This window comes from Mesoplodon mirus (genome assembly GCF_964341445.2).
Source record: "Mesoplodon mirus genome assembly, chromosome: 10".
NCBI lineage: Eukaryota > Metazoa > Chordata > Mammalia > Artiodactyla > Ziphiidae > Mesoplodon > Mesoplodon mirus.
In genome coordinates this window covers 38,463,229-38,487,888 of record NC_138986.1, presented here as the reverse complement: position 1 = coordinate 38,487,888, position 24,660 = coordinate 38,463,229, and the positions used below count along the sequence as shown (strand labels likewise).

The window sequence follows — 24,660 nt, the reverse complement described above, 5'->3', positions numbered from 1 at the left end:
AAATTGTTAATTGATTATATTTTATAATAAAATAGCCCTTAGTGCTGATTTCTTTTCCTTTTAGGAAGAGAAAAATAAATATAACATAAAAACAGGCATAATTATTTAATGTCAACCAATAATAGGAAATTTATAGTGCATCTATTACTATTTTCCATTATATACCGAAAGTAAAATAAAGCATAAAATACAATGCTATGCTTACAGGAAGGGGTGACATCATGCACCTTTTATCTGGCCAGCGATAAACACCCAGTAAGTGTGCTAACAGCAGTAAAGTAATTTATAGGCATAGTTTTTCCTTTTCTTCAGGTATATCTAAAGTTCAATTATAACTTTTGATGTTAAGACTCAATGTATCATTTTGTCTTTATCATGCATTTTTCTTACTGTTTAAAATTGTTGATTTTCCCATTTACCTTCCAGAGAATGCATACTTTCAGATTTTATAAAGTCACTTAAAATGATTATTTCATTCACTAAAAATACAAAAACACTTAAACAATCCCTTTTGATATGTTGACAATACTTTTCGTAGAAGTGACAATAATTTGGGTTAATATTTAACCTATAAATAGAAGGGTGAAGCAAGAATTACTTAAATGTAGGTTAAAATTTGTAAAAATTAGTATATGCAAATATTTTAACACCAACGATATGAATGCATGTACATAGTATTACTTTCACTATAGGGAGAGATATAGATATAACCTTCTTTTGCATATGTAGACACAGACATGTAAATATCTTCATCTGGATACAAAATATTTGGTATAGGGTTAGCCCTAGAAAGACTGTAATTAATTGGAGTTCTCCTCAGGAATTTTAGTCTTCTTTTTTTTTCCGCACTTTATTCTATGATGATTCTTCTTCTTTCTTTTTTTTTTTTTTTTTTGCGGTATGTGGGCCTCTCACTGTTGTGGCCTCTCCCGATGCGGAGCACAGGCTCCGGACGCGCAGGCTCAATGGCCATGGCTCAAGGGCCCAGCCACTCCGCGGCATGTGGGATCCTCCCAGACCAGGGCATGAACCCGTGTCCCCTGCATCGGCAGGCAGACTCTCAACCACTGCGCCACCAGGGAAGCCCTCTTCTTCTAACTTTTAACACCTGTCTTAAAAGTGACCAGCTAATCTCTTGTCTTCCTTTCTTGCAGAACCTGTTTGCAGGAAGTCTCTTGTAAAAGTATTCCAATTTTCAAATTAATGGTCAGTAAGGCAATGGATTACTCCTCCAAAGAGTATTTGGATATTTAATTAGAGGGAAAGAAAATAGTTGAATCTGTTATGTTGAACTGTATGAAACTACTGTTTTCGAGGTAAAACATGTTCGAGTACAGGTGATTCCATAAGGTTCAACCAATTATAAGAATAAGATTTAGGCATTTGTCACAATCTGGCTAAATTCTCTGAAACTGAAATTGTCCCCTTAGCACTTTGTAAACAATGTTCAATTGCCCGGTAGATAAATAAGGAGCAGCATATGTTAACAGTTCCAATGCTTTGACAAACGTATCTGAAATTTGCTAACAGAAAACAGAAGCTATATTAATTTTAGCATACTTTTGTGTATGGCTTATTACAATTAAAATATTTGGGGTACACGAGTATTTTTTCAATGTTTTCAGCATTTCAAGGCCTTACACACCCTGATTGTAATGCCGGCCTTTTTCATTATAAACAGAATATATACTTATATGTAAATCTTACAAAGTATCCTTACCTGCTTTGGACATCTTTTCATCTTTTTTAATTTCAGGTTCTGGGGTGAGACAAACACATATACACACACAAACAAACAAATTGGAAAAAATAAGCATTTTTTAAAAATCTGTACTAAATAGAATAATAGGCAGGTTTAATAGATTTTTCTCATTTGTCATAAGTTTCAATTATAGTTACATACTTTTATCAGTATACAATGGAATATGTATTTATAGTAAACTATAAAGTAACTTAAGCAAAGGACATTGGTTTAAATTCCAGTTTGCTAAAAAATATTATACTAATCAAGCAATTTGGCATTTTGTCTTTCATAAGAGCCCATCTCTTATAATTCATAAATTCTCTAAGCATTGCAAATAAGGAAATTAGCCAAAACGGCTCAGAAAAAAAATGTGTTGTAATTTTTCCTAATTTGACCAATTTAAGCGATTTTCTACTTCTGACTCCATACGTTGAATTCATGGAGCTCCACCTGGTGGTTAATTTAATCATTTCAAACTGGTATAATTATTGTTTTTAGTAGTATTTGTTATTAATTTTATAAAATAAATTGGATTAACTTCAGTATAATAGTATAAACACATTAAAATAAAGTATTGTGCTTTCTTATTTCCTAGGACAATGGCTTTTGTCTAGAAACTCTGCATTCTAACTTAATATCAGTATAGGATAAATACATAGTTTTTTGAGCTACCTAAGTAATACTCATGACACTACCCCAACAACTTCAATAACTGATATTTTCACGCTCCCCAGTCCTTTCTCTTATTTAAACAATTTTGCCTTGGCCTCATAATTATACTCTCTCGGCATAAAGTCTTGTTTTGATTAATAGAAGGGCTCTGATACATTACAATTTTTCCTCCCTTCAAACAGCAGAAAAACTGAGCTGTGGTTAGGATATTACTGAGTACAGACTTTGTGTCAGGGGTAGTGCTAACCAGCTTTATTTGGGTCTTAGCCTAATGGAGTCTATTTCCTAGAGTTACAAGTTTTTATAAAGCTCATTTGCTTAACTGCAGAATTTTATGTAATAGAGAATTCCATAGCCATTCACACCGTACTTCCTGTACCACTTGAATGCATATCCTGTAAAAAGTGGTATCAGTGCTATTATTGCACTTCCACACTCCCTGGCACATATTTCTCTCTTTTTAATTGACACATTCACCAGATAGGACATATATTATTTTAATATTTTCTATGTGCCTTAATGTGGTATAAAATTTTTTATACGATCTTTAATTAATTTTTGTTTATTGTCTGTATCCCCTCTTTCGATTTTAAGTTCCATAGGGCAAGAGTTGTGCCTTGTTTATTACTCAAATATCAGCATTTGGTCAAATATCTAACATGTGGTGTATGATCAATAAATATTGTTGAATGAATGACTGAACAAAACAAATATAGACAATGAAATATAGAGCAAAAAATACAGAGAAATATGAAATGCTCCCTCCTGTGTATCTGTAGTCCTGGAAAAACTGATCCATGCTTCTAGAGTTAGAGATAAACATTCAATGTCCTAGGACAGGATCCATAGGCATTTTGCTCATCATGTACAGCTGTTTATTTAAAAGAGTTTTGCTTCTCACTCTACACCTGGTTCTCTCCCCTGTCAATCACATTGCCATGTAATCTTGAAGTGGAATCATTTTAGACTTAATGTTTGTCAAAAGACCTTCTGTAAAAAATAAAAGGTGTGGGGAATACTTTTATCAGCTATGAGCACAATACAATCAGAACCAACTTCTACATTGTTCATGAAATTTTATAACCATTCTTATTATCATTCAACATGAATGTGGCTGTGGACCCTCTCACGATGTGAGAACTACTGACTTTTGGTGTTATGTAAACAACACTAACATGATAACCACACAAATTATGAATTCTTGGGAAGCGTTGAAAGGAGGCTCTTGGATCTATAATCTGGCTTTTTAAAGCAAGCTCATTTACTTAGTTTTGTGACCTTGGGCATTACTTAAATCCTCAAGTCTCAATTTTGTCATTGCTGCAATGAAGAAAATAATGTTGTAAAACTGATGTAAGAATTCAGAGTGATGTGTAGAAAAAGCTTACTTATTTTAAAATTATGCTCATGAACTTAAATTACATGATCTCTCAAGGTAATTTTCTTTTGTTCTTACAGAACGGGAACTTTACCGTTGAATATGCAAAGCAGGAATTGACAGGTGAGGATTTCTAAGGTGGACATCTCTTTTATTAGCCTACTTGGTCACTAAGAACATGGTGCCCTCATTTTGTAGACAGCATTTCTACTGAAGTGCGTCTTTAATTTTTGAGTCACATATGGATGCCTGTTCTTAGTCCTATAAAAATGACAAAATATATATATATAGACATATTTCATGTATATATGTGTGTATACTCAAATAACAACAACAGTATATATGTCTATATATATATATACTTTTTTTTTGTTTAGTCAAAAGTCTTCACTGAGAAGTTTCAGGAAACTAAGGGCAGTATTTGATGCTGAAGACTGAGATCTGGAAGCCGGGAAATGAGAATGGGAACTTTTATTTTCACCCCGTTTATACTGCTAAATATTTTTAACCATTGATTATTATTGTATAATAAAATATCTGGTTTCCATAAACATTTTTCACTTGAGCCCTTCTTTCTGGGCTCGACTCACAAGCACTGCAGAAACATAGAATCAAGCAATCCCCAAGCTGAGTGTTTGAAGCAGACAGCCTGCCATTTCATATGCAGCACTGACTTTTCCAGGGAGTTGATTTCACTTATGAAATGTTAATTGCTGGTGGGTCTGGGGAGGAGAGCTTCATTAATGATTTTTCAGTGTCACCAACACTGTGTTCTCAAGTAAAGCAGGCCAACCAAAACTTCAACATGCATGTGCTTGAATTAGAGAACGGCAGCAGTGGGGATCAACTTTGTTTAGGAGTCTCTGCTCTGTCTTTATAAATTGAAAAGTAAGAAATCTATGCAATATATAAATCCCAAGAATGTGCATTCTTTTAAGAATATCTCCACTTTAAATACTTTGCAAGTTAGAAGCTGAATGCCACTGATTTTTCTTTTCCCAATCTTTTTTGTTATCATTATCAAATTGCTTCTTCAGCATATAGAAGCCTTATATGTGTCATAAAATATAATAATAATAATTCTTGGTTTTGCAACTAATGATGTTTTGTATTTTATATATGACATTAAGTAAGTGTATTATATGCATTATCTATAGTTTATTTATATAATATTAAATATTCATTGTTATTAGCTCTCTAACCCCAGTAGAATACAAATTTCATGAGTTCTGGGGTGAATTTTCATTTTCTCTGCTGTATGATAGTGTCTAGATCAGTGCTCTGCACAGACTAGGGATCAATAAATATCTGTTGCACAAAATTTGTTACACGAATGAACAATTACATAATCCTCATTTATCACTTCTATGAACTAAATACTATTATTACACCCACTTTACAGATAATAATACTGAGGCTTAATACTTGTCTAAGTATGTACTCCCTAGTAAGTGGAAAAACTGGTCTTTGAATATTGATTTATTCCAACTCCAAAGCCTTAAACACTTGTACACACACTGCTATAACTACTGTTGATACAGAATGAAAGTTTTTAAATATTTCATGCATAAAAACTACATAGTAAGTCACGTGCTACATCTTATAGGTACAAATTACTAACAGAGTCATTAAGATTGTAATTAGCATGAACGATAAAGCCACTGAGGTTTCTATTTTTTTCCAGCCAGTCATTAAATCATGAATCTTATAAACAGTTTCCTAAATTAAGCTGGTTAAACTAGGTAAATATACTGAACATGGATAGAAAATTGATAGTTATCTCACTCACTGCTGGAGTAGTATTCAATATTTAGTGGTGTGGGAAGATTTTACATTAAAAAGCAGGTCACCAAACCTATTTATATAAAATATACAAAGGAACATCAGCACTGTTTTCCCTAGGCAATTGTATGTGAGTTCTGGTCTGAGGGAATCTGGAAAGCCTGCTGGTAAAGGAGGCAGGTCATATTGCCAGGCGTGACTCCCAAATCAACCTCAGGTGGCTGTGTGACCCGGGCAATTCACTTCCAGTGCTTCAATTTTCACATTAATAAAAAAAAGGATTGCTGTGAAAATGAAATTGAACACTATGTGTGAAGCACTTAGCATCAGACACAAAGGCAACAGTGTAAGTCTCTTTACTGATATTTGAAATGATTTTTCTTATGTTTTTCTACCAAGATGTTCACTAAAATATATTTAAATATAAATATATTTAAATAAAGCAATTAAAGTTGTATTAAATGAAGTAACATTCATAAATTTATTGTAAACCCATGATTTTTATACCATTTGAGTAATCATTTGCATTTTTTGATGAAAATCCACTACTATTATAATTACATACATATATACATTTACACTTTACTGTGTCCTCATTGTATTATTTAACAAGAAGTGGTTTGCAAAACTCACACACACACACACACACACACACACACACCCTTTCACATTTTGTTTTCTGCATGAGGCTTTATTGGATGGGGTGGAGCACTACTGTCACTCCAATCAGCTCGCTACATAATTTGGGATTTGGAAGAACCGTCAGGGAACACATGTTTCTTCCTAATTATGTCTTAAGAGAAAGTGTTTTGCAAATAAGAGGTCTGTTTTAATAGGTAGCATTTGATTTCATCTGTTGTGGACACATTATTTTGTGACCCTGGTAAACACAACTGTGAGAAAGACAAGCTCTGATTATCTTTCAGTTTGATTTGAAATGTCTTCAGTTCACAGATTTCCAAAAGACAAAACTGTCCTGAGTTTGGGTGAAGTTACACAGAGAACCAACACCTGACAGCCTCTAGCCCACAACTTTTCATCTTATCTCTGCCTACATTTCTTTCCTTCAATACTCCATGGACTGTTAAATATTTTCCTTCCTCTGATTGAACCATGTTCATATGTTTATGAAACCTCATGCATTCTCTATGCTCCTATTTTTCCTGCTTGAGTTTCTAAATCAGTGTTATCTTTGGTTGTAAACTGAGGAATCCTTTCATGCATAATAAAGGGGCAAGGTGATGATGCTCTCAAGTAATTGCCCAACTTCATCCAAAGCAAGAGATCATTTTTTGCACTGCAGCTGGAGAAAAGCAGACAGACACAAACCAAATGAACAAAAAAACCCCTCAGTTTAAAATTTATTTCCCTATTTTAAAACCAAATGGTCTAATGTGAGGCATCTAAAACACTCTAAATTTTAATTTTCTCACCTTCTGAAATGGGAGAAATGATACTTAGCTGATGTATCTATGGCTGAGATTAGATTGAATAACTGAACAAATATTTCCTGAGCACTCATGTACTAATACCTATATCATAGATATCCACTGATTGGATGACAACTTTGGTTTGCTTTGTCTAAGTCACCACTGGAGGCCACTTCACTTTTACTCATTCCCAGCTTTCTTTCCCAAGTACTGTGAGATCTTTGAGGACAGGGATTTTGTCTTGTTCATCTTTGGAGCCTCAGTGACTAAGATATCCCCAGAATATTATACTAACACTCAAAAATTGTTATTGACACAAAACAATTTAAGATGTGGTTTCAAAATGCCAAGAAAATCAAATTTATAAGCTTCAGTTTTAGATGGTTTAGACCAAAATGTAAAGTGGAATCTTTGTCCCATTAATTAAAACCTTACCTGGGTGGAAAAGTCATTTAGAATGGACCCACCAGATACACAACATTGGTGTACATTATCCTCAGATAATCATCTGGTAATTTCACACCCGTTCTCTCTCTGTGTTTATGTCTGTGTCTGTCTGTCTCTCTCTCACCTCTCATTCCCTTTAGGTCAACAAGAAAAGCAATTATGCTTTATAAGCTTCTATAGGTATAGTGTTAAAATAGCTCTAGTTCGCAATACAAACACTTAATGCATGACTCAATGCTTTATGACTAAGTCCTGATTCTGCAACCCTTCCTTGGCAAGATTCCCATGGGACTTTGATGCTCACAAAGAAAGTTTGCTGAGTGGACAGGAAAAACACAAAATGAGCCAGAGGGCATTCTCTCTTTGCAGCACAGAATAAATGCATACATTTTCCGTGCCTCATTCTGTCATCATTTCATTTTCGTGATCCTTTGTCTTTTGTATATGCTAAATACAATGTCCCACATTCCTGATAGTGTCACTCTGTCTTTACCTAATCTTTCTTTTATGCCTTGCTATGTGTGCCTCATGATTCTATCCTTCCCTGAAGCTTCCCAACATGAAGAGCCTGCACTGAAAGAAGTAAGAAATAATTGGAGGAGGCTGAACATACTGTAGGTCACACAGAGAACAGTCAGTCAGAACAAGGTCCTGTGATGTTATTTGAAGATGGCAGGAGAGCTGGTTGGATATATTTCAGGTAATGAACCAGTTGACTTTACAGCCTTCAAGTGGTTCAAAAAGTTGTGCAAAAATCACTTGCCAAGGTAAATAAGCAGACAGTCTGTTTTTTTCCCTTATCAAGAGAGAGTCACCTTTTCTTACTTATGTTTCTGAGCACCAGAATTCATTTTCTTAAACTTGAAGTGAGAATAATCAATTACGTGAATAAAAGGTCAGAGGTCATAGGTATGGCTCATCCTACAACTGGTTAAATATATAAAAATAATAGATGACCTTATATGAAAAACTTTTTAAATTTAAATTTAAAGATTTAAACATTTAAATCTTTTTAAAAAGGGAACAAGAAAAATACAAAATAAAATAACAATTTTATTTAAATTTATTTCAACTAATTAATTATTTATTTAATAAATAAAATACTATGACATTTTAAAAAATTTCCCCTGAAGGAGAGAAGCACATTAGAATATTTGCATAATGTGGCTTGGAGTGACAAGAAAAATGAACATGCAGAGTGAAAGTGAGTCATCCTCTTGAGGGCTTAAATGGAGAGAATACCAAGGAAGGAATATTGGGGCTTTACAATTATAATTGTCCATATATTTTACATACATATAGTTGCACATATATTACTGCTGTACATTAACTTTTTGAATGAAAGAAATAAAATTCACAGTACTTAGATACATTAAATTTGGAAAGCCAATTATTAAGAGAAAATTCTGGCAGTCTCAACTACTTTTCTTTCCAAAATGTATCCCCTTTCCATTCATTCCATCAACTTGGCATTTTGGCCTGATGGGCACAACCGGAAAAGTGTTAGACTGTCAGTTGCTACTTTTTTACTTTTACTAGAGTAAAAGTGCTACTATTACTGGTATAATTTTTATCTAGACAATTCTTCAGGAAAAGAACTGTCAATAATTCTTCTTCAAATATTTGGTAGAATTCACCATGAAGCCTTCTGGTCCTGGACTTTCTTTGTTAGGAGGCTTTCAATTATGTTCTTACTTGTTATTAGTCTGTTCAATTTTCCTGTTTCTTCATGATTCAGTCTTGGCTATCATATGTTCTAGATATTTATTCTGATTTTCTAGGTTGTCCAATTTGTTGGCATATAAACATTTGTAGTAGTCTTTTATGATCCATTTTTTATTTCTGTAGCACCAGTTATAATGTCTCCTCTTTCAAATCTGATTTTATTTATTTGGCTCTTCACTCTTTTTTTTTTAATCTAACCAAAGTTTTGTCATTTTTGTCTATTTTTTCAAAAGTCAACTCGGTTTTGTTGATTTTTCTATTCTCTGTTTTGTTTAAGTCTGCACTAATCTTTATTATTTCCTTCCTTCTGCTAACTTTGGGCTTAGTTTGTTCTTTTTCCTCTAGTTCCTTGGAGTATGAAGTTAGGTTGTTTATTTGAAATCTTTCATCTTCTTTTTTAATGTAGATATTTATTGCTATGAACTTCTCTCTTAGAACTGCTTTTGCTGCAGTCGGTAAGTTTTGGTATGTTGTGTTTTCATTTTCATTTGTCTAAAGATATTTTCTAATTTCCTTTTAATTTCTTCTTTGACCTATTGGATTTTCAAGAATATGTTGTTTAATTTCTATGTATTTGTGAATTTTATCATTTAAATGTGCATGATGTTATCGCTCTGTTTGATGCTCTTTGACTGGATATTAAATAAAGACTTTTAAGACTCCCTCTGTTTACTAAAAGAAGATATGCTAAACTTTTAATCTAACAAGACTTCTTTTAAAATTAATTTCTTTTTTAGTAAGAATTTTTTGAATTGTAGCTGTCCTGATATATGTGAGATGACAGTGACCCCCTTTAAGGAAAGAAAGCCTAATGTGACACCACCTCTCAGAGGTGAAAGTGAAAGTCTGCATGTCATGTTACACTTTCTGTCAAAATGTCCTAGGACTGTCATTCACATTCAGCACCACAGGCCTGAATTTTGGTTGTTCGGTGGAAAACAAATGATGAAATTCAATTCATAAAATTGCAAAGCACCAATAATATTCTGGCACATTACTAAGAGAGATCATTGTTGCTTTAAATGGTAAAAGAAAAAACACATTAAATATACTCAAGTGGTTATTTGAAACATAGAGTAAAGTAGAAAATTCAATATTAATGAAATGAGAATATAACTTTAAAAAATGCATCTTTTCCAAATGCTGCCTTCCCCATCACCATTATCTGTGGCCACACACTGGCTGGTGCTACACTGACCATGTGGAATGGGATGGTAAAAAAACAATACCTGGAAGGATGAAAGTAGAGAGAGGAAACTCTTAAGTAGATATTTCCAGTGTTCAAAGACTCAAATTAGCATCACGTGTTTTTAGTGGAAACCTAAATTGTTTTTCATTCATATATACATTCCACACACATTTCTACTGGGGAAAATTTTGCACTGCACTTCCTAAGAAAAATGTGGAAATTTATAATATTCCTGTCTGTCCCTCATTTTTGATATTTCTATCTTAGTTTGGCAAAAGAATTGTAACATCATTGAATGAATTACTTGATGGCATCAAATCTTTTCAATTTAGATATTTATATAAATCTCCCTTGCAATCAACAGTCAGATCATGTTGAAGAAATCTACAGTTCTTTTAAAGAAATAAATCAGTTTAGCTTCATCCAAAGGAATGTCATTAGTCTTCACAATTAATTCATTCTTCAAATAATACGATGTAACAACATTTTGCTGCCTGTTGAACATTTAACATAACGTAAAAATTCTCTTGCAAGCAAAATATCCTAATTTACATATTATGCCTGAAAAACATAAAATTGTATATAGCACCAAAATAACTACTACCTAGGTGACAATAAAAATAAAGTTTGGGATATGATGATATTTTTCTGAAGTGAAACATAAATGCCTTAATAGGTTTGGAGTCCATGTTGCTTGAAATACTTTTTTAAAAAAATTAAGTACATACATGGCTGAGAAAAAAATCATGCTATGCTCTCATGTTTCACTAAATAACAATTTTGTTTAATTTAAATTTAATTGCATGGTTAGAAAAATATGACTTTAGGGTATTTTTTTATACATTGCTACTCTGACTAATGGAGCTTCTCCTTGTGTCCTTCATTGCTCTCACTGAGTCTCCTGTCAGCTTTCCCCTCCTACTACTCTCCCACATCTCCTCCAACTCCAGCGCATGCTTATTTTTAAACCCAAAAGTATTTTTTCTTTTTAATAAAAAATTACAGTAAATTGGAATTTTTACCACTAAGTCCCTGTATATTTGTCAATAGTTCACGTAGATCTTCTCTTTTGGGTAAATGTAGAAACAGGTTCTATTTGAACATTCAACATAGCAGGTATACATCATGGTTTTACTGGTTCACTATTATGTTCATTTTGACAACAAGAAATATTAGACAGTTCGGAGAATGACACCACACCCATAGAATGTCTTGGGATAATTAGAAACTAAATGTATTACATTGGACTTAACATATTTACTTATGTTTTAGGGAACATAACTTGATGCATGGCATATCAGAATCCACATTCCTCTGAGCCTAGTATAGTAGGAAGGCCAGAGGTGAAATAAGATGCCTTAGCAAGATCACAGTGCTTGATTTGGAGATCAGCGATCTCAGGCTGCCTCTGGGGCAAATTACAATAACTGAAAAGTTTCTTGACTATTTCAGTTTTATTTACCTACAAGATGATGGTTTTGGACTATAGTTTCTCGCTAAGTTACTCCTAGTTATAAAATTTGTTAGGATTTTACTGTATCTGAACTTACAGAATGGCAAGCTATCACTAAGAAATTTTAAGTATTTTTTTGTATCTTAAATCTTTGGTTTCCCATGGCTATTCCTAATAGGATTTACCCTGGGATATTTTTAAAATGTAGATTTTCCACTACAGACTCACAGAATCAGAATAGCATATGTATTTTTCAAAGCTTTCTTAGTATTTCTGACACAGCCACTCATTCCTTTGTTGTTTCATAGTACAATTTAGAATTTTTCCTTTGCTCAAAAACAGAGGAGGCCATATAAAAATTAGAGTTTTGAGAATATGAAAAATAATGATATACTACTTTATTTCAAATAACTGAATATACACTAGGCAGATCAATGTGTTTTCACATTTCGTTATAGAGTAATACCTTTTTCCTTTACAGAAGCTGGAACCTTCACTTCTTTTCCCTTAATAGGCTCTGGAAAGAAACATTGAACATTTATTTGAAACCAAGATCAAAAGATGTAAGAAGACACATACAATGGAGTCAATGAGCTATCGGTAAGGTGAACCTGGATGGAAATGATATGATATTTTCTTTCAAAAATAATTTTAATCATAGACAAAGAAACAACAGTATAGAGTACAACAAGCTGTTCTCTAATCATTTCTATTTAAAATAAATGTAAATTGTTGAGTGAGGTACAATCTATTTGTTCATTTAAGGGGATGTGTATTTGGATGAATAGGAACTTGCTTTATCTGTAATTTTAAAAAACACATGACTTCAGCATCTAGAAATCTTCCAAAACTGTTATAATCAGCACTAACTTAGTTTATTTCTTTCAGGCTATGTTTTTTCAAAAAAATAAACAATCAAATGGAAAACTCTGCATATATCATGTAAATGTGGTGTTTTAGTCATCAGACTCAAGTCAAACAAATTTCAAGAATAAGATTAAAATAAATTTTGAGACAGTTTCATCTGTGAACTCCCAATGTCTTAAACATGTGGTCCTTAGTTAAAGCAAATCAAGTAAAACTTCATTTATCCTACCAGGTTCAAATACAAAATGACTCTAATCATATCATGCCTTCCAGACATATATATGGGTCTGAAAGACATGAGAAATATGATAAATTTATCATATTTATGATAAATTTGATAAAAATATATGATGAAATATAATATATATTTTAATCTATTAAAAATAAAAGCTAAAACCAGTTTTCTGCTTTTTCTGCAACATTAAATCTCAGTATCTATTTTACTGACAAAAATGATTAATAATGCAGTGAGAAAGGAAGCAAAGAAAGAAATCTATCCTTCCAGCTCTTTTTTCTATTCTCATCTGAGGTTTGGGGTGGAAGGCAAAAAATACGGTGGTGGTGCTTGTGAATGGACATGCCACTCCAGGCAATCACTTAGAATCCACTGAGCTCAGGTGGATTTGGATTGTGTCAAGAATATATTCTGGTGTTCCACTGAAAATGCTGTGTCCCTCAGAGCAAGATTTTCTTGATAGATAAACTAGAGCCTTAAGTATCCATAGGCTTGTAGACTTTTTAAAAGTGGCTTTGGTGGCAAAGAGTGTCCGTGTTGCTATTTATTGTGTTAAGAATAAATAAGATCATTTTTTTCTGTGTATTTCAGCATGTGAAGATGAAATCAAGAACTATGAATTGAATAGACACACGGAGAAGCTTCATTAACTTTTTTTTTTTTTTTTTAGGCTGATGGGGGTAATTTACTGCTTTGCATTTGGCTAAACCAAAAGAATTAATGTATCGTGAAATGAGAAGTGGTGGTGGGGACAGATTCCTGGTGGGGTGGGAAAGCACAATGCCTGGAACTTCACATTTCAAGATTCAGCATGTTGATTTAAATGGGTGTCTTTACATGACTGTGTGAGATTAAAGTAGTTATAAAGAACAAGGCCTAAAGAGAGGGCTTGTAGAATGCTTCGATTTTGGTGGAGAAAGAAGGAAGGGGTGGAAAAACAAATATACTTTTATAGGGTATTTGAAGGTCATAAACCCATCACCTTAAATTTGAAGAAAGTCCTCAGAAAATAGAAATAATTTTTATTTCCTAGTTTGCTAGTAGGAAGATACCTTTGCTCCCAGGCTGGGTCATCTCCTGCACCAACCTTCCTGCATCTCATTTCTTCTCAGTGTCCTTTTGACTGGATTTAAGAAGTCCACAGACTGGTCTGAGCATCCCTAACTACCCAGGGATACCAAATATTACCAAAAATGTGGAGACAGTATTATATGGGAATTCTGCACTTCTGTATTAGCAAGGATTGAAACATCGTTGATTTAGGTCAGCTATTAAGGCATTTTTCAATGCATCTATCTTGTTTGTCAGGAGCAAAGCACTGGAGAGCACATTTTTTGTGTGTGTTGTTTTTACAAATATGGTAGTTTCTTTGTATTTGACCAAGAGCCTACAGGAAGGCTTATGAATCTTGATTATCAGGATCTAGAATATGTTTAAAGGTGCTGGGATATTTCTTGGAACTCTCAAAATAATCTGGTAGGAGGTTGTGATGGAGAAAATGTTTACAAAGAAATAGGAAGATCATTTCAGGTTTTACACCACTCCCAGACACAAAGGCAATAATGAACTAGGGTGAGTGTTCGTGATGAATAAATCATTGGGGGTCAGTTTTAAAGTCATCAGCTAACTTACCCTATTCTTAGCTCTAGCTTCTGTTTGATGAGTGGGAATGGCCAAGAAAAAGTATGGTGAAGACAAAGAGAAGTTGGGGGAATCAGCAGGTGCATGGTCCTGAGCATCAGAATATGAAAGAAGATAAGCTCTGCTCTGAATTCTCTGGCATTAGTCCAAACATATGCAAGCCTGAGTCACAAAGCTAGTCAATAATTCTAATGTCCATCATATTACGCCAATGCCAGAGGAACCTAAGGATGCTACTATTGCATTCTCAATAGAAGGTAATTAATTAACCTCTTGTTGCCTGGTTATGATTTGGTTTGCAGTTTCTTGGACCATGGGTGAATCTTGCAACCTCAGATAAGTCAGACTAATAAGAAGCAAGTAGCGAGAGGATAGTGGTGGATGCCAGAAGGAATATAACCAATAATAGGGCTAACTAATAGGGTTGTATGGTTTCTGGATGGTCAAGGCTGCATAAGCAGGGCTCTGCCCTCTTGAGTGTGTATAGAGGGCTTACATGAGTCCACTAGCCAAGGAAAGTCAGTAGTTGAACCAGCAGCAAAAGGCAACAAGATGTGTCTTTCTCTTACTCTTTTTCTTTGGAATAATCATCCCTAGCCCTCTCTATACCTCCTTAAATAAAGACACAAGCCTAATGATGTTTCTTTAAATGTCTAATTTACTCATGGTTATCACATCCCCAGTAAATATAGCCCCAAAGGATTTCCGTGTAATAATTCTGATTTTTGAAATGTAGCACTGCTTCAGTATGGGTTCTAATATATACATGCAGGTGGAGTCTATAAGAGACCAGCAAAGGTAGGCAATCTTTAAGCTGCTCCAGTGAAATAAGAGGCTATGTAGCAAGTGGAATTGCTGCATTGTGATTCCGCCACAGTTCAGCAGCAAGCTTCAATAATCCTCTGCAGAAACAATAACACTGCAGAGGTTAAAGTCACTGAAATTTTATAGGTAATACTACAATTTTTTCTTTGATTTTTGTATATAATGAAAATTATATTCAGAAAATAAAGGAAAGGTGACAATATAATTCTTCTAAAATTGTACCCAACTTGTATATAACAAAGATATTTGAGGGCATTAACACAGCTTGAATAAAAAAAGAGGTTCATTTTAAATAGTTCCAAATCAATAATGATTATGTAGTAGACCTTTATATACATGATTTTCTAGTGACCGTGGAGACATCTTGCAAATAGTAGAGAATTTAACATTGAGGAAAAAGTGTTCCCTAGGAAACTGTCTGCAATTGTACATTAACAACAACAACATCAACAATAATAGAAATTACAGGAGCCAACTTAGTAAAGTGGTCAGTGTGGATATAAATTCTCCCACATAGGGACTTCCCTAATGGTGCAGTGGTTAAGAATCTGTCTGCCAGTGCAGGGGACATGGGTTTGATCCCTGATCTGGGAAGTTCCCACATGCCACAGAGCAACTAAGCCTGTGCTCCACAATTACTGAGCCTGTGCTCTAGAGCCTGTGAGCCACAACTACTAAGCCCATGTATCAATAAATAAATAAATAAATAAATAAATTCTCCCAGATAATGTTTTCTGAGACAGATGTTTACAAGTACCATTTCCAATGAGTTTAGGCTTCAGCACAAGTGAAGTCTTTAAGTAGTAGTTTAAATTTTTGATAATCATCATTTCCTGAAAGGTCATTTTAGAGGTAAGACCCAAATTTCTGTTGAGTTGTTTTCATAGTGGACAATAATATATGGTCCAAGTATTCCTGTGAAATAAGTGCTCACCAAAATAAGTATATTTCATACTGCATTGGAAGGAGGGAAGGTTTAGATTTTGCATGTATATATGGATTTTCCTGGTAGTGTGTTTCAATCATAGTTTTAGTTCTCACACAGACAAGGACAATGTTTTTGTTAATTGTCAGATAAAATGAGAATGGAGGTGAGAAGGAGTCTTTCTCAAAGAACAAGTAATCACTGGTGAAAAATGGACTGAGCTCCTCTGTGGGAATTAAGGAAAGTCACCCCAATAGTCAAAGGACAAAGACTATTTTTCCACATCGCATATCCAGTGTGTCTATGTCAAATAGATTTTCTAACTTACGTAATGAGTTCTGCACTCAAAGCAAAGGTGCTTTGAAGAATACAAATACAAGGGCCCTATTTTAAGGAGCAAACAGTATCTGTGTTAAAATGAAATAAATGGGTGTTAAAATCCAACAGGCTTGACTTTGATTCTTGCCTTTGCCTCTTACCCATAGTGTGACACTGAGTAATTTAAATTGCATGTACCTCAGATCCTCCTTTACTGAAATGGTGATATCAAGCACCAACTTGCAGAAACAAAATATATAAAGTAGATTGCAATGTGTCTGGCAAAGAGCAGATGCCCTGCTTCTGTACTTCTCCCAAACAATCCTCACACCTTTGTCTGGCTAACTCCTCATGCATCATACTTGAATTTAATATAACTCTTCAGGAAAGTCTCCTCTGATTCCCCAGATTTGATTAGGAAGTCGATGGAGATGGCTTTATGTGGACATTATTCTTAGAAAGAGGCCTGGGATTTGAATGGTATTTAAATAAGAATGTCATGCTCTTTCATAGCAATAAGGAACCTGATAAGACTAAAGCAGACAGAGTATGACTAGGAGTCTTTGAAGACAGCAGAATTCAGAACTCCAATTCTCAAGTCTTCCTCTCTATTCCTAGCTTTGCCATCTTTGTTTTGCCAATGATTACCAAGTGTTTGGAAAGATTATGCACTAAATATATAGTTAATGAAGGACAGAAAGGAGAGAACCAGAGGGCATGGAAGCAAACCCTTCCTATACTCTTTATTTTCCTTCTAATCTTTTTTAGCCCTTCCATTCTTTGTAAAAAATCATTTTTCTGTTTTTTTCTTTCAGAAATTATAATGAGAGCACTTTAAGTCACAGTGAACTGAAGGAAAGTATTTAACAGACAGGTAAATAAATAAAAGTTTTCAAATATATGAGAGTGTCCTGTGCAATTCTGACCCACAAACCTGCAAAGAGGATGACTAATGTACTGTGGATGCATTCAGATATTTTTGCTAATAAATTTCTTGTGTTATGTTAACTTGACTCTATTACCTTTATCCTTCAGAACTGAAGATGTCTTTCCGGATTTTTCTTTTCTAATTTCTGCAAGAAGAATCATAGGGAGGAAAGGTTACAAGGAATAATGGAGAAAAAATGGCAAGTTCTTTATGTGTTATGTTTACTGAGGCTTAAAGAACCAGAGGGGCTCTGCTTTGGTATTCAAGATACAGGTGTCTACTGGGATAAATTGCTTGTAACATATTGAACTAAATATACGGAAGACAGAAAATAAGTCCTGAAGTTATTACAAGGGGCAGACTATGGTAGATACAAGAATGTACAAATAAAATACTATGGGCTTTGGAAAAAGAAGGCATGATAAGAGTTATAGCTAACATTGTCTACTTACTACGTGTCACAGGGAATGTTCTCTACTGTTTAGTCATTCAACATTCACAATAACCCTGTAAGGTTGGTAGGTCTTGTTATTATTGCTACTTTTCACATAAAGGGATTAAATAACTTTCCCAAGGTCATGTAGCCCTTAAACGGGAAATCTGGGATTTGAACTAATGTCTCTCTGAACTCAAACACAAAGGTATTGGCTCTGGTAGCTCAATGATGGAATCAGGAAAGGCTTTGGCAGGTGGTACTGAAGAAGAATTTGAAAGCTGGAAAGGAATTAGACCAACAGAAATGAAGCTGAAAAGACATTTTAGGACAGAAGAGAGAATGGGGAGGCATGGGCTGGACAGTCTGTCAGTTTGGGTGTGTGAGTCACTTGTAACCAAAAGAATACAGTAGAAGTGTTGCTGCATGACTTCCTAGGCTAAATCAGGAAAAAACATGTAGTTTCTATCTGCTTCTCTAGCTCTGGGGGAAGCTGGCTGCCATGTAAGTACTCCAACTGACACTGCCATGGTGGCAAGACCACATATAGGCAATCCAGTCAGCACCCGCAGCTGAGCTCCCAGCCGACAGCTAGCATCAACTGCAAGCCATCTAAGTGAGCCATCTTGGACATCCAGAAGTCAGTTACTTTAGATGTCTACAGCCCAAGCCTACATCTGATTATAATCACATGAGATATCCAAGTGAAAAACTGCTCAGTTTATCCCTCCTGAACTCCTGATCCTCTAAATCATGAGCAAAGTAAAATCAGCTGTTGTTTTATATCACTAAGTTCTGAAGTGGTCTGTAAGCAGAAACAGTACATGAAACAGCGAATAAACAACAAAATATTGTACCATGCACAATATAAGTTCTCCAGTAGAGCTATATAGATAACAGAGAAATGATTAATTCTACTTTTAAAACTGGGGAAGGTTTTTACTGCATTTGGGTTTAGGTTCCTCAGCTGACTAGAATTTCACTGGTCAGGAAATAACAATTTAACAGTATATCAGGGTGCAGGATGTAAGTCAGGTTTTTTTAAAAGCTGAGGATCATACAAAAAAAGAACTCCTGGAGTTCTTACTTGGTTCACAGAAGGATAATCTACCATCAGTTGACATATGAAATATAGGTAACAGAGTTCTTTGGAGGAAGACATTATCTTTGTTTTGAATATATTGTGCTTCATGTGTCAACAAGATACCCAAAAAGGAAATATCTTGCAAACAGTTGGAAATACAAGTGAAGTACATACTACATGCAAGTGTTGCAGAAGCAAATCAGCTTGAAGTTTCATTTACAAATGTAAGCTATCAATACAACCAGTAACATGATTTTTTTAAATGCCCCAAACAAATCTTATTTGCTTTGTTCACGTAGATAAACTTGATATAGTGAATAAACTAAGTATACAAGGGCAAAATAAACCAGAAAGTTAAAAATTGTTTTCTTAACAACATATGAAATTAAAAGAAAAACTGATGTCCTGTGTTACTTTTTACCTGCATGTTTTAAATCCAATCTCATATAATTTGCCTATATTGATATATATTCATATATTGGTAATATAAATTTTGTCAATTTTGCTATTGCCAAATGTTTAAAAATGAATACCACACACAAAGTGTGATCAAAAGAGCTATAAATAGTAAGCTAAATTTTAAATAATTTACTAGATAAAAACTATTCATTTAAAGTGAAAAATATTCAATTTCAATAAATCCAAGGTTTTTTTTAAAGTTAGGAACCTAAATATCTAACCAATAAAAAGAAATAGAAAATAGCATTTACTTTTTCTTCTAACATTATCCTCTAAGAGATAAAATGTATATATAATAATAGTGTTTCCGGGCTTCCCTGGTGGCGCAGTGGTTGAGAGTCCGCCTGCCGATGCAAAGGACACGGGTTCATGCCCCGGTCCGGGAAGATCTCCCATACCGTGGAGTGGCTGGACCCGTGAGCCATGGCCGCTGAGCCTGCGTGTCCGGAGCCTGTGCTCCACAACGGAAGAGGCCACAACAGTGAGAGACCCGCATACCTCAAAAAATAATAATAATAATAATAATAGTGTTTCCTTCTACAAGATTTTTGTAAAAGGCCTATGAAACAGACAAAACAACAAACTGAAATAATGGACAATCTTGTAACAAAAGAAATCAGCACTGGAGTTCCTCCTCAGCACATAAATATTTTGAACCCCAAAAACAATGTGTTTAAAGGAAAGGGTATTGATTAATGATTTTTTTTTTTTTTTCGGTACGCGGGCCTCTCACTGTTGTGGCCTCTCCCGTTGTGGAGCGCAGGCTCCGGACGCACAGGTTCAGCGGCCATGGCTCACGGGCCCAGCTGCTCCGCGGCATGTGGGATCTTCCCGGACTGGGGCACGAACCTGCGTGCCCTGCATCGGCAGGCAGACTCTCAACCACTGCACCACCAGGGAAGCCCTGATTAATAATATCTTTGATCTAGCTATTAGTTATTCCTCATTGCTCTGAATGATCAAATTCAATATCAATTTATTATTAGTGACATTAGGATATTAAAAAAATATTTCTGTTGAAGTGTTTTGGCTTGATGTCAATGTCAAGTGTAGCTAGATTGTGAAAAATGATACTGAAATTGGAAGGTGTAAAAGATCCTAACAGAATCATCAGGCAGCCCAGATTTCCTGGCTGTGTGAAGAATCAAACTCAAAATTCTTAACCTTTCTTTCCCAGCTAGCTCTACTGAAGTGTTCAAAAGTATCACTTCAAAAACTGTGTTTCTTTCTTCTTTTTGAAGATATATAATTTGCCTGCTGATTTGAGATATTGTTTCATGAGCATAATGAATAAGATCAAAGTATCAATTTTTTTTGGATTTTTCTTCTGATGGAAAGAATAGTTTTAAAGAACCCTATGGAGAGCTCTATCCGTAAGTTCAATGACAGATAATTCCTCAGATCATGACTATTAATGTACATCACACAGCACCAAAAATGTCAAAATTGTTTATAACATCTCTGTTGCATCCTAAAGTGATACTACCTTGTTCCTAGAGTGGTTCAATTGTGATTAGTTGCATGATTTTTAAATATTTAATATGTGAATGACCTACATGCATCTGTCATTGTTTTATGTTCATTTGGACATAATTTTGACAATCAGGGATATTTTAGAAAAGGTATTTTATAGCATTTTTGTAACTTTTTCAAACTCCAAAATATGTTTCATAAATAAATAGAGAAAAGAATTTTCAAGTAGTCTAAATGGTTTAGCATTCTATGTTTATAATCACCAAGAGAAAAAATAAAATATTTTGATGTTTTATGCAATACTAACTTTGAATGCTCCTGAAAAGATGTTGTCAGGGTTTAATTTTATTCAGGACATTGTCCATTAACTTTGTAATTAAGTATGACTTGGTCGGGATGCCATTTTTAACTTCCTTTTTGCCTTAGTGATGCATTTAATCATTTCCTGGTCTATAGACTAAATAACTTGGCACACATATTTTTAACATTTTAAAATATTTTTCTCTAAAAATCTGTTTAAAAATTATCAATTTAAAACATCTTCAATTCCATTATATTTATATGTTGGTGTCTTTTAAAAAAAACTTGGAACTTCATTGCATTTCTTAGTCTTTTTTTTAATTAAAAAAAAGAATATTATTTTGCAACCTGTCTTATCCTCTATCTCTAACAGGACATTCTAATTAAAGAGTATAATATAAAATTTCTTTGAATGACATCTTAACAGTGTTGTTAGTACTTGAAGACTATGGTAAGGTATTTCTCAAGAAACTGTAAATAAGGGAATTCAGAATGTTCTCTGAAAGTTAAGCTAATAATCAATACAGAATGTGGAGAGTTGGGGAGTTCTGAAAGCACCAATTATATAATACTATATAACACTTTGTATATGCATTTCTGAGAAGCTTCCTTCAATTACTCAAGCACTGTGTTGTTCTAGGCAAGCTGGGCTGTGTTAGCATGTTAAAACTGTGACATGGAGCATGGCATAGGAATTCAAAACAACTAACAGATATAGAACTTGTCTAATGTGTATCTTGCAATCACCACGGAGATGGAAGTCTTGTCCAATGGACTAAGTATTCTAGCCCTTTTGACAAACTCTTTCCTATAGAAATATAGGTCTTCAAATTACCTTAGCTGAGGTACTTCCTGAAATCATCTAAATACTCTTTTCCTTTGACTGAATTCTGATAAAACTTTATAATTATGATGCTTTTACGCTGTGTAGCTTGGCTGCAAGAAGAGAATACTCTTCAGAATTCTGGACTGTACCTCAGTGGGGTACATTTTACTTTATCTGTAATCGGCTCTTTTAGAAAGATCAGCAATATGCAATTATTTAAAAAATAAAATAAGCACTCCTTTTTATATTTGGGAGCTGAAATAAACTAGGACACCCTAGGCATATAATTTGCTTTCTAAGCCCTAAAGAATTTGTTTTTAAAGAAAACTTTATTAGCTATGAATTTTTCTCATGTAATCATGTTCAACTTAAGATGTCAAAGTTCCCATGTTTTCTTCAAGAAAAAAATCTTTTTAACAAGACTGTAATTTCCTTGAGGGCAGGCAAAGCTAGGTCGTGGTCATTCCTGTATTCACATATAATGATGAAGTGTTGTTTTGTATGGTTAGACACTTTTACATAAAATCTCGCTATGAATGGGATGTTTGTTTCACCCTGATATTCATATGTTAAAGACTAATACCCAATGTGATGGTATTTGGAGGTGGGGCCTTTAGGAGGTGATTATGTCATGAGGGTGGAGCTTCATGAATGGGATTAGTGCCCTTATAAGAAGAGACATGAGAAAGATGCTCTCTCTCTCTCTCCCTCACTCTCTGCACCATAGCAGGACATAGTAAGAAGACATCTGTTTGCAAACCAGGAAGAGTCCCCTCACCAGGAACCAAATTGGCTGGCACCTGATCTTGGACATCCTAAGCCTCCAGAAATGTGAGAAATCCATTTCTGTTATTTAAACCACCTAGTCTATAATATTTTGTTATAGCAGCCAGAGCTGATTGAGACAAATCTCTAACTCCTCACCCATTCCGGGAGGAAGACATTACCTAGATTTTACAGATATGATAATAGGATCTAAGAGAGGTAAATAACTTGCCTAATGTCATGACTACTAAATAGCAGTGGGAAATTTGAACCTGGACCAACAAAATTAAAGTTAGAGCTAAACTACTACAGTAAGTGCTGGGAGTACAATGGATTATAAAGTCGATAGCACCACAGATGACTTCTAGAAGTGAAGAGTGAGCATATTTGCATCACCACCTCACAGCAATGTTCTTCATAACTGCCAGTCTGCCATAGTTTTCCAAATTCTTTTCCAGAAGCAGGGACCATGTCATCTGGCAAATACTAGGAAGTCAATAACTATTCATTGAATAAATTAATAAATTTTCCAAATTTGTGCTGATCACATTTTATCAGAAAACTTAACTATTAAATTTTTACACAAAGGCCTAATAATCATATAATTGCCTTTCATGGTTAGTTATTTCCCAATTTTGCAGTCCCAACCTGGCTAAGGTATCAAAGTAAAATGAAATCGCTGGTATTTGACAATTTTCATGGATAAAAACCAAAAATGATATATATTTCAACCTAACTTCACATAGCATTTTGCTTTCTTTACCTAAGAAATTTTGGATGGTGAATTTCCAGTGTTTAATAATCTCACACACCTATATTTATATACTTAATTTTCAATTAATTTTTGTAAAAATCCCAAATCATCTCTTCATTTTAAATGTAACATATTCTTCTATTTTCTATGACAATCATAATATTGTATATATTCTATATTGTCTTTTGAAATTCTTTTCTCAGTTAGAGATCTTTTTCTACAAACACATTTATGTGCAATCTGAGAGATTTATCATTATAGCCTGTGTTCAAACATGAAACATTTTATGAGAGGATGTATATAGAAAACAAACCTAATTGAATATAAGAATATTAACTTAAAATTATTAATAAAATAAAAAAATAAATAGGATTTTAAAATAAATCCTTCTGTTATTCATAGTATGGAATATCATAGTATTTTGAAATTCACTTAGTGGATTAATTCTTTAAGATTTCCATGCCAGTTTTTAAAATTAATGAACTATAATAATTTTTAGAGTAGATTAAGGTTTATAGTAAATTGAATGGAAAGTTCAGAGGGTTCCCACATATGTCCTCCCCTAATATACCCCACCTTCTCCACATCAAATCCCTAATTAATGTTGTATGTCTGTTACAGTTGATGAACCAATATTGGTACATCATTATCAACCAAAATCCACAGTTTACATTAGGGTTCATTCTTAGTTTTGTTCATTCTGTGGATTTTGACAAATATATAATGACATATGTATACCATTATAGTAGGATATAAAATAGCTTCACTGCCCTAAGAATTCCCTGTGCACTACTTATTCATTCCTCCCTCCCCCCAAACTCCTGGCTACCACTGAACTTTTTACTATCTCCATAGTTTTTCCTTTTCCCGAGAGTCATGTAGTTGGGTTACATAATATGTAAACTTTTCAGATTGGCTTCTTTCACTTAGAAATAGAATTTAATGTTCCTCAATATCTTTTCATGGCTTGATAGCTCATGCCTTTTTAACACTGGAGAAAATTCTTT

The 24,660-nt window shown here is 34.1% G+C and overlaps 1 protein-coding gene across 1 annotated transcript in view; it reads right to left on the bottom strand.

The window, feature by feature from the left end:
• The window catches only part of TRDN (triadin), a gene marked incomplete at both ends in the record, with an annotated part of 300,072 nt that overhangs the window by 53,027 nt on the left and 222,385 nt on the right, over window positions 1-24,660 (bottom strand). Inside the window, 3 exon segments of the mRNA XM_082633775.1 lie at window positions 1,721-1,759; window positions 12,287-12,337; window positions 17,654-17,704. Of these exon segments, the coding sequence (XP_082489901.1) occupies window positions 1,721-1,759; window positions 12,287-12,337; window positions 17,654-17,704 (141 nt within the window).